Source organism: Lipotes vexillifer, unplaced genomic scaffold (assembly GCF_000442215.2).
Source record: "Lipotes vexillifer unplaced genomic scaffold, Lipotes_vexillifer_v1.1 scaffold1312, whole genome shotgun sequence".
NCBI lineage: Eukaryota > Metazoa > Chordata > Mammalia > Artiodactyla > Lipotidae > Lipotes > Lipotes vexillifer.
Genome location: NW_006786207.1, coordinates 74,266 through 85,338, shown reverse-complemented (window position 1 = coordinate 85,338; position 11,073 = coordinate 74,266). Strand labels below are relative to the sequence as shown.

Genomic DNA, 11,073 nt, shown 5'->3' with positions numbered 1-11,073 from the left:
TCCTGCTGAACACATAATTATCTTCTGTGATCCAATTAAAGTGTTCTCTCTTCCACGTGGACTCCTCCCCCAGACAGAATTAGCCACTGGCTTCTTTGTGCACACACAGAATTTCAGACGTACTCTCATAATCCCTAAAGCACTTCAGATGCTAATCTGGTAGTCTCCCCTTAAGAAACTATAAATCCCGGGGGATGATAACTGATGAACTCTGTAATCTCAGAACCTTGTGCTGTGGCTGTCATTTCAACATTAGGGAAGAGAAGAAGGGAGGGAGTAAAGAAAAGGATGAGGGAGAAAAGAAAAAGCAAGCGTGGAGACAAACACTCCAGCCTAAAATATGCCAAGACCATGTGCCCTTCTTTTAAAAATTTGCATTTTACCTATCACTGTAAAATTAACGCATACCACCCCAACACACTCAGCTGGAGGATTGTTCAGGAAAACCTGCAGAACGTTTCCCGTTCTTCTGCTGTCCTCCTGTGCTCTCCCTCCTCGCCTTCCTGTCTAGCCCACCCTCTCGGCAGCTGACAATTCCTCCCTCCATTTGAAGGCCACAGACAGAAAACTAGTCAATGAGAAAATAAAACCTCAAAGAAGGAAAACTGAAGTGAATGTCTTGCACCCCATCACGTTGCAGAAAGCCACTTCAGTAGCAATGAACAACAGAGAGTGCTGAAGCGTAGCCACCTTTCACCTCAGAAACCACAGAAAGCCCTGAAGGTACTCTTCCTGTTTTAGGTTTCCCAGATAAGCATCTGAAGTGTACTATATGATGGAGCCTGAAGCTTTCAGATACTAGTCTGGATTTTGGAAGGTGTGAACAAATCACTTAAGAGGGAGCATTAGAATGTCCATCTTAGTCAGACGTCTAATCCAAGGGCCTGTGGGGGAGGGTTGCTGCAGGAACGTGTTGGGCGGAGGACGGAAATCGTGGAGGATCAATTATAACTCTACTCAGGAGCAAAACAAAACAGAAATCAAAACCTGTGAAGTCGTTTTTATTTGACTCTGGAGTGGAAAGGGGCATGAGTCCAAAGCGGTGCTCAGCAGGCACCTGTGCCAGCCCCTGCCTCCACTCTACCCCTGCCAAACATCGCTGGCTCACTTCCGTCTGCTGCTTACCTCCTGGGCTTTTCCAAGGCTTTTCCAAGTGAGACCTGCCCCAGATGTCCAGGAATCTGCTGGGGGCATGATATGGCCAAGCAGAGCCATTTGATTTTCTGTCTGAGACCTAGACTGATGTGAGAGCAAACAAAGTAGGGGTGAGGGTGGGGGAGGGTATGGGTCTGTGTGTGTTGGCAGGAGAGATGTTGAGAAAAGAGGAGAAGAGGTTAGCAACCTAACCACTTCCTAACCACTGTGCCTACACTTTTTCTGGTAAGAAGCCCTGGAACTCAGGCTGCTAGGCTCACAGACCAGCTGAGGCCCAGTGGTTTCCTGAGGGGCCCAAGCTAACCTGAACTACTGTGGCCCAGCACAGCCCTCATAACACTGGAGTGAAGGTAAAATGCTCTGGTCCTCGCCTCACCCTGCCCCCTTCCCCCCCACCCCATTTCCACCTCTTCTGTGTTCCTTCCAACCTTTCAGTGGTAACCCCTCCTCCCAGAGCCCATTTCTCTCCCACTGCCTGTGTTTCTTTTAATAGAGGATGCAAATCTCATGATCGAATTCACACGAAGGAGTTAGTAAGAGATCCCAGAGGCATATGCATTTCCAATTTTGAAAGAAAATGTTGGTGGAGATAATATTGGGGCGAGGGACACTTCTAATGATCTGATGATTTAAATGACTGCTTTCTGTAGGCAGACCCTGGCTGGGTGGAGATGGGTCTGGGCCAAGCAGGAGGCTGAGAAGTTTTGTGGTAGAACAAGAGACCCCGTCAGGGAATGTCCTCCTTATTGAGTCTCCTTCCCAGGGTGCTGTTGTCCTGTTCGTGTCACCGGGTGGATCCAAACCAGAGAGGTGGGGTTTCATTTGTCAGCGTTCAGATTCAGGAATCAAATGATGTTTCCAGAAAAGGAAACTGATGAGTAATAGGCTTGAGGGGTGGAGAGAAAGGCTGTTTATTTCCTCTCTTCAAGTCAACTAAGTCCCCTTAGGGCTCTGATATCTGTGGTGACTTGTCTACTCTAATGCACAGCATGTGGCAGCTGCTACCATCAACGGCTCTGCTGCTTCTAGGTAAGTCAGAATCACCCTGCCTGGGAGTTGAGCTCAAGATGTCCTGGGTTCAGGAGACATCCCTTTTCAGGCAAGGGATGAGACCCCTACCAAGGGATAGGACCCCTTACCAGGTCTATAGATCTAGATTTAGCTTCTAGGACAAAGCTTCAAGCATTAGAGATGTGGAGAATTGCTGGCCCTGATTTGGGCGTAATCAGGAGTTGAAGGGGGACGTGAGGTCTCCGTTACTTCACCGCTCTGGGTCTCAGTTTGTCTATCTATAAACTGAAGAGTATGGACAAGATGGTCCTGAAGGTCTGTCTCTTCCATTCTCACATTCCAGTGGTCCTCTCTAAGTCTTTTAATTTCCTCCCTTTCCAGCGGACTTGGGGTGAGGTTGTTTTTATGGCTTGATTCAGGGATATTCGATCTGTGCCCTTAATCTGGGAGTTCGAACGGGGACCACAGAGTAAGGGAATGGTGTTGAAAACAGGGGTTTAGGTGGACAAGGGAGAAGGAGGCACAGACACTGGAGACCAGAGGACAGGCAATGGGAGAGCTATCCGCTATATTTATCTTGATTCTTGGGAACACAGGCCTCCCAGGGCAGAGGTGGGCAGGGGAGTTTAAACTCACTCCACACTCCAGTCACCCTGATCTCCGCTGCTACTCAATATTTGTTTCACTCTTTTTTCTTACAGTTTCAGCTGGCACGCAAGCTGGTGAGTTTGCTTCGTGGTCCTGGATGGGTCAAGTGAGGAATGTAAATGTGCAATTGTCACAGGGTGTTAGGAAATGTTCTTTGCATAGGAAATTGCTGGTGTGGGGCTGGCAGGGGTAATTCCCCAACACAGTAGGGCTTGGCCCTATGCTTCTCTGGCCAGTTTTGCTCAAGATAAAGAGAAACCAGGAAGGAGGCCAGGGCTTCCCTGGTAGTGCAGTGGTTGAGAGTCTGCCTGCCGATGCAGGGGACGCGGGTTTGTGCCCCGGTCTGGGAAGATCCCACATGCCGCGGAGCAGCTGGGCCCGTGAGCCATGGCCGCTAAGCCTGCGCATCCAGAGCCTGTGCTCCGCAACGGGAGAGGCCACAACAGTGAGAGGCAAAAAGAAGGAGGCCAAGCCTCTCCAAGCCAAAATGCTCAGACTGAGGGCTATGCTGAGGTTGAGTTGCCAACTCTCGGTTCGCAGTGGGTTTTGAGCCTCCCTGGGAATGCCAGTGTAGGGCCGGCTCCTTTCCCTGCCCTTATCTACATTCTCTTCGGCAGATCTCCCAAAGGCTGTGGTGCTCCTAGACCCTCAATGGGACCGGGTGCTCAAGGATGACCACGTGACTCTAAAGTGCCAGGGGGACTACGCTCCTGGAGACAATTCCACACGGTGGTGGCTCAATGGGACTCTCATCCCAAACCACGCCTCCAGTTACCTCATCACAGATGCCAAAGTTGAGGATAGTGGAGACTACAAGTGTCAGACAGGCCTCTCCACACTCAGCGACCCGGTGAAGCTAAAAGTCTACGTGGGTGAGTAGGTGAACGGGAAGAGGGAAATCACCAATAAATGGTCAAACAAGAGGCCCTGAAAGACTTGGGAAGCACCAGAAGATGATGTTCCTGGGGCTTTAACACTAAGATGAGATGATCTGTAGTCCTACTGAATTATATCAGATTGTAGTCCTAGCCATAAGTAGGCCTTAGGTAAAAAGTCAAAGCCTGGCATATACTACAGGGCTGCTGCACTGCACAATTCTCGGAATCAGCATGCGCATAGAATACATACAGCATGAATGGTGTCATCTGGAGGTCAGGGCATGACACTGATGCTCAATAATAGCTATTGAATAAATTAATGAATCCATTTTAGGACCTCAATCTCCTCACTCTCAGACACACGATGCCCTAAGCTACCCCACAAGCCATCCCTAATTTACCATAATATCTATCTCTCTCTTCCCATCAATACCACACTCAAAATATACACTTCAGCATAAATTTGGCGGTGTGATATCTCTCCTAATAGAGATATATGTACACATTCAGCCTGCATATTCATCATGGAATCAAAGTCTTTGTGTATTAACAGAATCCGCTCATTAGATGCAAGTGGAAGAAATATTTTGGAGGCAGAGATCTCTCCCGGTGTCCCTGAAATCACCCCACATAGCCCGGTACCTGCAGCGTCACCTGGTTAAGCCTGACTCTATTTTCACGGCTGCCCCATCTGTATATTGTATGTGAGTGGAACCAGTCTGCGGGGGAAGGAGGGCCTAATGAAGGTGCACCTGCAACAGAATCCCATGGAATCTGAAGCTGATTTTCTTGGCTTCTTTGCCTGACTGTGTCACTTAGCTGACATTGTTCTCAGTCTACAGAGCTACAAAGAGGAATGTCTATTATCTAGCTAGGTGAGAGATAGATGGCCATCTATGATCTAATAAAATGGGGAATTACCAACAGGAAGCAGTAGACAAATCATATCTGGTAGTTACTAGTTTGTCTTAAGCTTGGCTCTAGAAACTCACCTTAGAAGTCTAATCAGTGAGAACTGTTTTAAACTGTGACCAAGAGCATTAACTTCAGCAGGCAAACTCCTGATCATTCTTTAGGACCCATTTCACTTATCTCCTTCTCTGAGAAGCTTTCCTTACTTTCTTCGGGCAGAATTTCTTTGCTCCATTCTCTTTGGTCCTTCAGTCCTTTGTGCTTAGCCTGTTGTAGCATTTATCACACTGTATTGTAGTTATTTCTATGTCTAGATCACAGATTCTTTGATGTGTCTTAGTCACCTGGGTATCCCCAGTCTGCACAACATAGTAAGTGCTCAATAAAATATTAGTTTAACGAATGTATATATGGACATTCACTGAGTCCATGACAGCCAGAATGGAACAAGAATGTTCCCCCCAAAGAAACCAGACCATACATATACATATATGATTACATAGGTAACCCCTGTTAATATTTAAGTCCACGTTTTTTCTTTTTTTCTGAGCATACATACTTTTTGTGTTCTGTCTTTTTAACTTAACATTGTCTGATGAATGTTTTCTCATGTCATTTTAAAATTTCTATGCAATATCAGTTTTAATTATTCGGGCCAACTTCTTGACCACAATTTCAAGTTCTCTCTGTGTGTGTGGAGCCTGGTTACTTGGCAAGGCAGTTGTGAAAACAAGTATGTTGGTGACATAACATTCTCTCTCTCAGAAGCTGTGCTCAGTAATGAAGATGGCCTTGCTGAGACGCTGTGGCCCTTCAGAAACCACCAATTACCATCAGCACTACCACGCATGCTTTTGTTTCCCCTCCCTGACTTTTTTTTTTCTTTTAAGATTTAATTTAATTTTTTTCTGTTTTGGCTGCACGCAGGCTTTCTCTAGTTGTGGCAAGCGGAGGCTACTCTTTGTTGCGGTGCACAGACTTCTCATTGCAGTGGCTTCTCTTGTTGCGGAGCACGGGCTCTAGGCACACGGGCTTCAGTAGTTGTGGCACCCGGGCTTCAGTAGTTGTGGCTTGTGGGCTCTAGAGCGCAGGCTCAGTAGTTGTGGCGCACGGGGTTAGTTGCTCCATGGCATGTGGGGTCTTTCCGGACCAGGGATCAAACCCATGTCCCCTGCATTGGCAGGCGGATTCCTACCCACTGCACCACCCAGGAAGTCCCCCCTCCCTGACTTTTATATTGAGTTCTCCTTCATGATTTCTGCAGCCACTCCTGTGGCCACTCAGTACCCTTCTTCCTGACTGGCTGCAACAGTCTTCCAATATTCCTACAACTGTCCATTCCTTCTGAAGTCTACCTTTCCTTTAATTGGGCAAATCATCATTTTCTAATACAATTTTTACTCTTTGATCTAGAACTTACAATGGCTCCTTATTACCTGCCATAGCAAATCCAAGTGTAGCCATTAAGGACACTGCAGATTGCTTCTCACCTGCCTCATCACTTAGACCCTATGCTCTAATCTTTTGTTTTGACCATGTGTGTGTCTCTCCCTCTCCACCATTAGACAAAAGTTCTTGGTGTGACTTGAGTTCTCTTGCAGGGCCCAGTTGGCTTTTTCCCAAAGAAAGCTATGTAAGGATGGCTCCCAGTCTGGCTTTCCATCATCCCCCAGGATCTGGGTGGTGAGCATCCCCTTCACAAAAGCTTTGCACTGAATGCTGAGGCCTCCTGGGCCTGTGTTCTCTTTGTGTCTTTCAGGCTGGCTGTTGCTCCAGGCCCCTCGGTGGGTGGTCCAGGAGGGGGAGCCCATTCAGCTGAAGTGTCACAGTTGGAAGAAAACTACTGTACAAAAGGTTCAATTTTTCCAGAATGGCCAAGGCAAGCAGTTTTCTTATCAGAATTCTGACTTCTACATTCCAGAAGCAAAACTTGAACACAGTGGCTCCTATTTCTGCAGGGGGATTATCGGGAGTAAAAACGAGTCTTCAGAGGCTGTGAACATCACTGTTCAAGGTAAGAGCTGTGCAGAGCGCATCTAAAGGGCCCAACGCACCATGCGTGGGGACTCTGCCTTCACACTGGGAAGATGAGTTGGGAGGAGATTGCTGACCATTCCACAGACGTCTTTACAAGGGTCATTCACTCTGCAATGTGACAGCAGGTGTGGAAGTCTCATTTCCTCCCCCATAAATATGCCTGTCCTTACCTCATTCTAACTATATCCATAATGTTATCTGTCTCTATCATGCTGGCCCATCATTACCTGTTCTCCCTTCCCCTCCAAGCCTCAAGTCATAGCCAAAAGCGAAGCTGGCAGTAGCGCCTCACTCTCTCACAGAAAGACCCATAACCTGTGTTCTGGCTCTGCAGCTAATTAACCATGGAACTGTGGCCAGTTAGACTCTCTGAACCTCAGTTTCCACTTCTGTAACAAAGACATGCTGACCTTTACTGGGCATCTTTCAATGTGCTGAACACTGTGCTGAGTGCTTCTTTACATGCAACTAGTCTGATGATCATAGTAACCCCTCACAACAACATTAAGAGATCGGTAATATTGACTCTACGGATGAAGTAACTGAGGTGGAAAAAAGGGAGGGGGTAATTAATGTGTCTCCAAGGGCACACCAAAGATTCGAAGCCTGCATAGTGAACCACTAGATAAAATGAAAGGATTGGACAGGCGCCAATGTCCTATGACAGAATTTTGAATTCCACTAAGTCACTTAGAAAACATCTCCAGTCTCTGTAGTACCATCCTCCAGGGTCAGAGATCCCCTGCCACCGTGCTCCTGGACTTCCTAATTTCACAAAACTTCCACCTGCAATCAGACTAAGACGTTTGTTGTAAGCAATTTACATGTAGTAAGACAGCAAGATAGCCACACATCTTCTGAGATTTTAACAAAACAATGCCATAATGTGTATAAAAAATAACTTCATCACAATTTAAATTGAAAATAAATACTCTCAAATAGAGAATGAGAAAGCAAATAATAAAGAAAATGGGGGCAAAATGCCAACAATTAGTAAATCTAGGTAAAGAATATACGAGAGTTATTTATACTTTACTGGTAACCTTTGTTTTAAGTTTGAAATTAAATCAAAATTAAGAGTTAAAAAAATTAAGACTAAAAATCCACTCTAATGTTACCAGTTTATAGACTACAGTGAGGAATGACTTTAAAATAACAATATTAAGGGCTAAGAGGTTGAGAACAAGCAAATTCTACCTCTTTCCATTTTGGGTTATTAGTTACTGAGCCGTGATAAAGAAATATTATCAATTTTCTGACGGTAAGTAGCAGATTTCAATGGTTCACTTTTTTTTGTTTTTTTGTTTTTTGTAGATTTCCTTTAGTGGGCTTAAAACAATGAGTATTATTTTGGGACACAAGAGAAAGTTACTGAATTAAGAAATAGTGTTCTCACACCAACTTAAACTTTGACTACTTTCAGAATTTCACACAAAACCCAGCTACAACCTACCTTGCTCAACGCTATGTCACATACCTGCATCAAACATGAAAACACTTTTGCTCAGGTAGCATTAAGATCCAGACCCAGTGGGAGGAAGCTGTGGCTCTCCTCCAGACTCCCCCGTATTCCTTAGAATCTGTCTCTTAGCAGGTTTCAGAACGACTTTCCACTGATGACCTCACTGTTTAATTCCAAATTTCTGCCTTAACAAATGTCATTTTATTCTCATCCCTCTGCTTCTCCTATTAGGTCAAGAAAGTCCACCATCCAGCTCATCATTCTTTCCACCTTGGCACCAAATCACTTTCTTCCTGGTGATGGGACTCCTGTTTGCAGTGGACACGGGGCTGTATTTTTCAATGAAGAGAGACCTTCGAAACTCAAAGCAGGACTGGAGGAATGGCAAAGTCACATGGACTCAGGGCCCTCAGGGCAAATGAGGGTAATAAAAAGCAGCATCCCCATCCCATGGGGGTGATCAAAGAAGCATCTCTGAACCTCTTTCTAAATTCACAGCCCCACCATGTCCAACAGGCATCTCTGGGAACAGCAGGAGAATTACACCTCAGACTCTAGGCTGAGGGTCCTTCACCCAACTCTGTTTTCTCTTGGTCTCCTATGGAAAGGAAAGGACTGTGATCTTCAAGTGCCAACAGTGAAGCCCCAGTGAGCAGCTGCATTACCAGGAATAGAAGTCTCAGAGCGACATGGATGCTTTCTCTATTCTAACCATTCCGTCCCAGCAAAGCAACAATACAGACTCTTGATGATTACCCTTGACGTATGAATATTGTCCTTAAATAAATGGATATGTAAATAAGAGAATTCATGGTTGAGAACCAGCTGGATAGTAGTCTGCATCTGTTGCTTCAGGGCTGGCTGCCTTCAAGGCACCCTAAAACTCCTTCTAGACGGACTGTGGGTACGTCTGGGCGGTCTAGGGGAGACAGCAGAACCAATGAAGGGGCTGGCTAAGAAAGAGCAGGGTAGTCCAGGAAAGACCAGAGAAGACCACCACCTGAGCTGTCTTCCTAGAATATGAGCCACGGTAGAGGTAAAAGAAAATCACAGAGGTGATGTAGAATAGAGTTTTTCAGGGGAGCCCATGTCAGAATTGGGATGGTCCACAAGTATACAACGATCAACCCTCTTAATGTCATGAGTAGGAAATGGTCCAGAAAGGGGTGTAGGGGTTGGAGGTTTTAGAAAAGAAAGCACAGAATAAGGCCATTGGAAGGAGAGCAACATTGTTGTCCCGGATTAAGCTCAGTGAACAGAGATACCTCCACATCCAAACAGAGAAAGCATGAGAAGAAGTCAACCACAACCGCACAGGAAGGAATGGGTAGGAGGTGAGAATGCTTTTACTGGGCACAATAGTGAGAATTAGAGAGCAGTGGCAGGGACTATAAAGCCAGCTTCTCCGTTTTAGTATCTAATTCAGATATAGCTTTGATCACATCATCCTTTAAACAAATGTTGGATAACCAATATTAAATGTACTGAACTCTACTGAGTTAAACTATGAAACTATGAAATCCCTCAGCATGTCAGTAACAATGGAGTAGAGATGGAGAAGGCAATCACTGCTTATAGAAAAAAGCTTTAGCTATCTCTCTTTGTGTTTCAGAAGTTTTAAATAGAACCATTTCTTGATTTCAGTAAGGCATTTTACAAGATCCTGCTTCTACTGTCAGGCAGAAGATGGGAAAGCCATGGTAATAAAACAAGAATGAAAAAAATCCTTTTTTCCTCCCATTGTCCAAAATTCTATCAGTGAAACGGAGCAGGACCCTATGGTCCTTGTCCCCCATGTCCTCTGCCTGCCTTTTGTCTGTGGAAAAACTTTAGCCAAAGAATAAGTTTAATCAGAGAAATGAGAAAATGCAGAAACAAAGGAAAACAGTCAAAGGAGACCAAATTATAATAGTTTAGTCATTAAGCATAGTCAAGGACCTTTAGTTCCTTCTCAAAGGCTATAGATAATATTCTGAGCCATTTCCTGTGAGTTGTCTTATAGATACTGAAACCCGACCGGGTGGAAAGAGTTAACTACATGATGTCCAGATTGTAGCCGTGACAAAATTCCACAATTTTGGAATTGTGGAATTCCAAGAATTGGAACTGCCACAAGAATTGGAACTGCCACAATTCCAAGAACTGGCCTCAAGGAAACGGGAACAAACTAACCCTCAAACTGAAGACGAACCGTACTTAAAACAATCAAGATGACGCTGCTCAGACCACCCATGACCAATTTCAAGATGACTGTCAGAGCTGACTGTGCTGTTTCTGCATGTAGGCCCCTCCCGCAGCCTATAAAATCTCTTGCCCACTGATTGTCAGTGAGGGGAGTCGGCCTTTGGACAGGGTCCACCCCTCCCCCCAGGTTGCTGGCATCCAAATTAAAGCAAACTTTCTTTTCCACCAGCCTCGCCTCTTTACTAGCTTTTGAGTGGCGAGCAGCCCGACCCCACTTTCGGTTACATAGGGATTAGTTTGGGTTGATGAGGAACCCCTCTCGTCTCAGCAACCATCTCACCACAATTCATAAGAATTAGTCAGCTTGCTAATTCACCAAATCTTGTTGGGACAACGGGGCAAAGGGAAAATTTCATAGGTGGTATTGGATAGGAGGACGAATGAGAATTAGAGGGAGTTTTAGAGCATGGTGCAGGAAAGAGCTAGGAAGGAGGTGGGGCCTGGGCGGAGGTATCTGGCCAGCCTAATTGTGTTAATTATGAGCTTTATGCCAAGACAATTCAAGCTTGGTATAGGAATATTAGATGAGATTCAGACGTCGGACAAGGGCATTTGGAAATGCTGAACATTCAGCTCACATTTATTTAGTATTTACAATGTGCCAAGCTTGAGTTTAGGTGCTGAAGATACCGAGATGAACGACCCAGGGTCATTCCCTGGAGGAACTTTCATTCTTAGTGACAGAAAAAAAAAAAAAAAGTGCACATATTTGCAGAAAGCACTCAC

At 45.4% G+C, this 11,073-nt stretch overlaps 1 protein-coding gene across 1 annotated transcript; it reads left to right on the top strand.

Annotated features, from left to right (window-relative positions):
• Positions 1–2,144: 2,144 nt before the first annotated feature.
• Positions 2,145–8,525, top strand: LOC103068717 (low affinity immunoglobulin gamma Fc region receptor III-like). Its single transcript, XM_007458425.1, has 5 exons — positions 2,145–2,184; positions 2,868–2,888; positions 3,432–3,686; positions 6,364–6,618; positions 8,422–8,525. Exons 1-5 carry the CDS (start codon positions 2,145–2,147, stop codon positions 8,523–8,525), a joined length of 675 nt encoding a protein of 224 aa, XP_007458487.1.
• Positions 8,526–11,073: the final 2,548 nt, after the last annotated feature.

Bases quoted from the DNA above. Each gene is read 5' to 3' on its own strand.
- LOC103068717 (XM_007458425.1), top strand. From the start codon at position 2,145: ATGTGGCAGCTGCTACCATCAACGGCTCTGCTGCTTCTAG. The intron at 2,185-2,867 runs GTAAGTCAGAAT...TTTTTCTTACAG, and splicing joins AACGGCTCTGCTGCTTCTAG to TTTCAGCTGGCACGCAAGCT. The intron at 3,687-6,363 runs GTGAGTAGGTGA...TGTGTCTTTCAG, and splicing joins GAAGCTAAAAGTCTACGTGG to GCTGGCTGTTGCTCCAGGCC.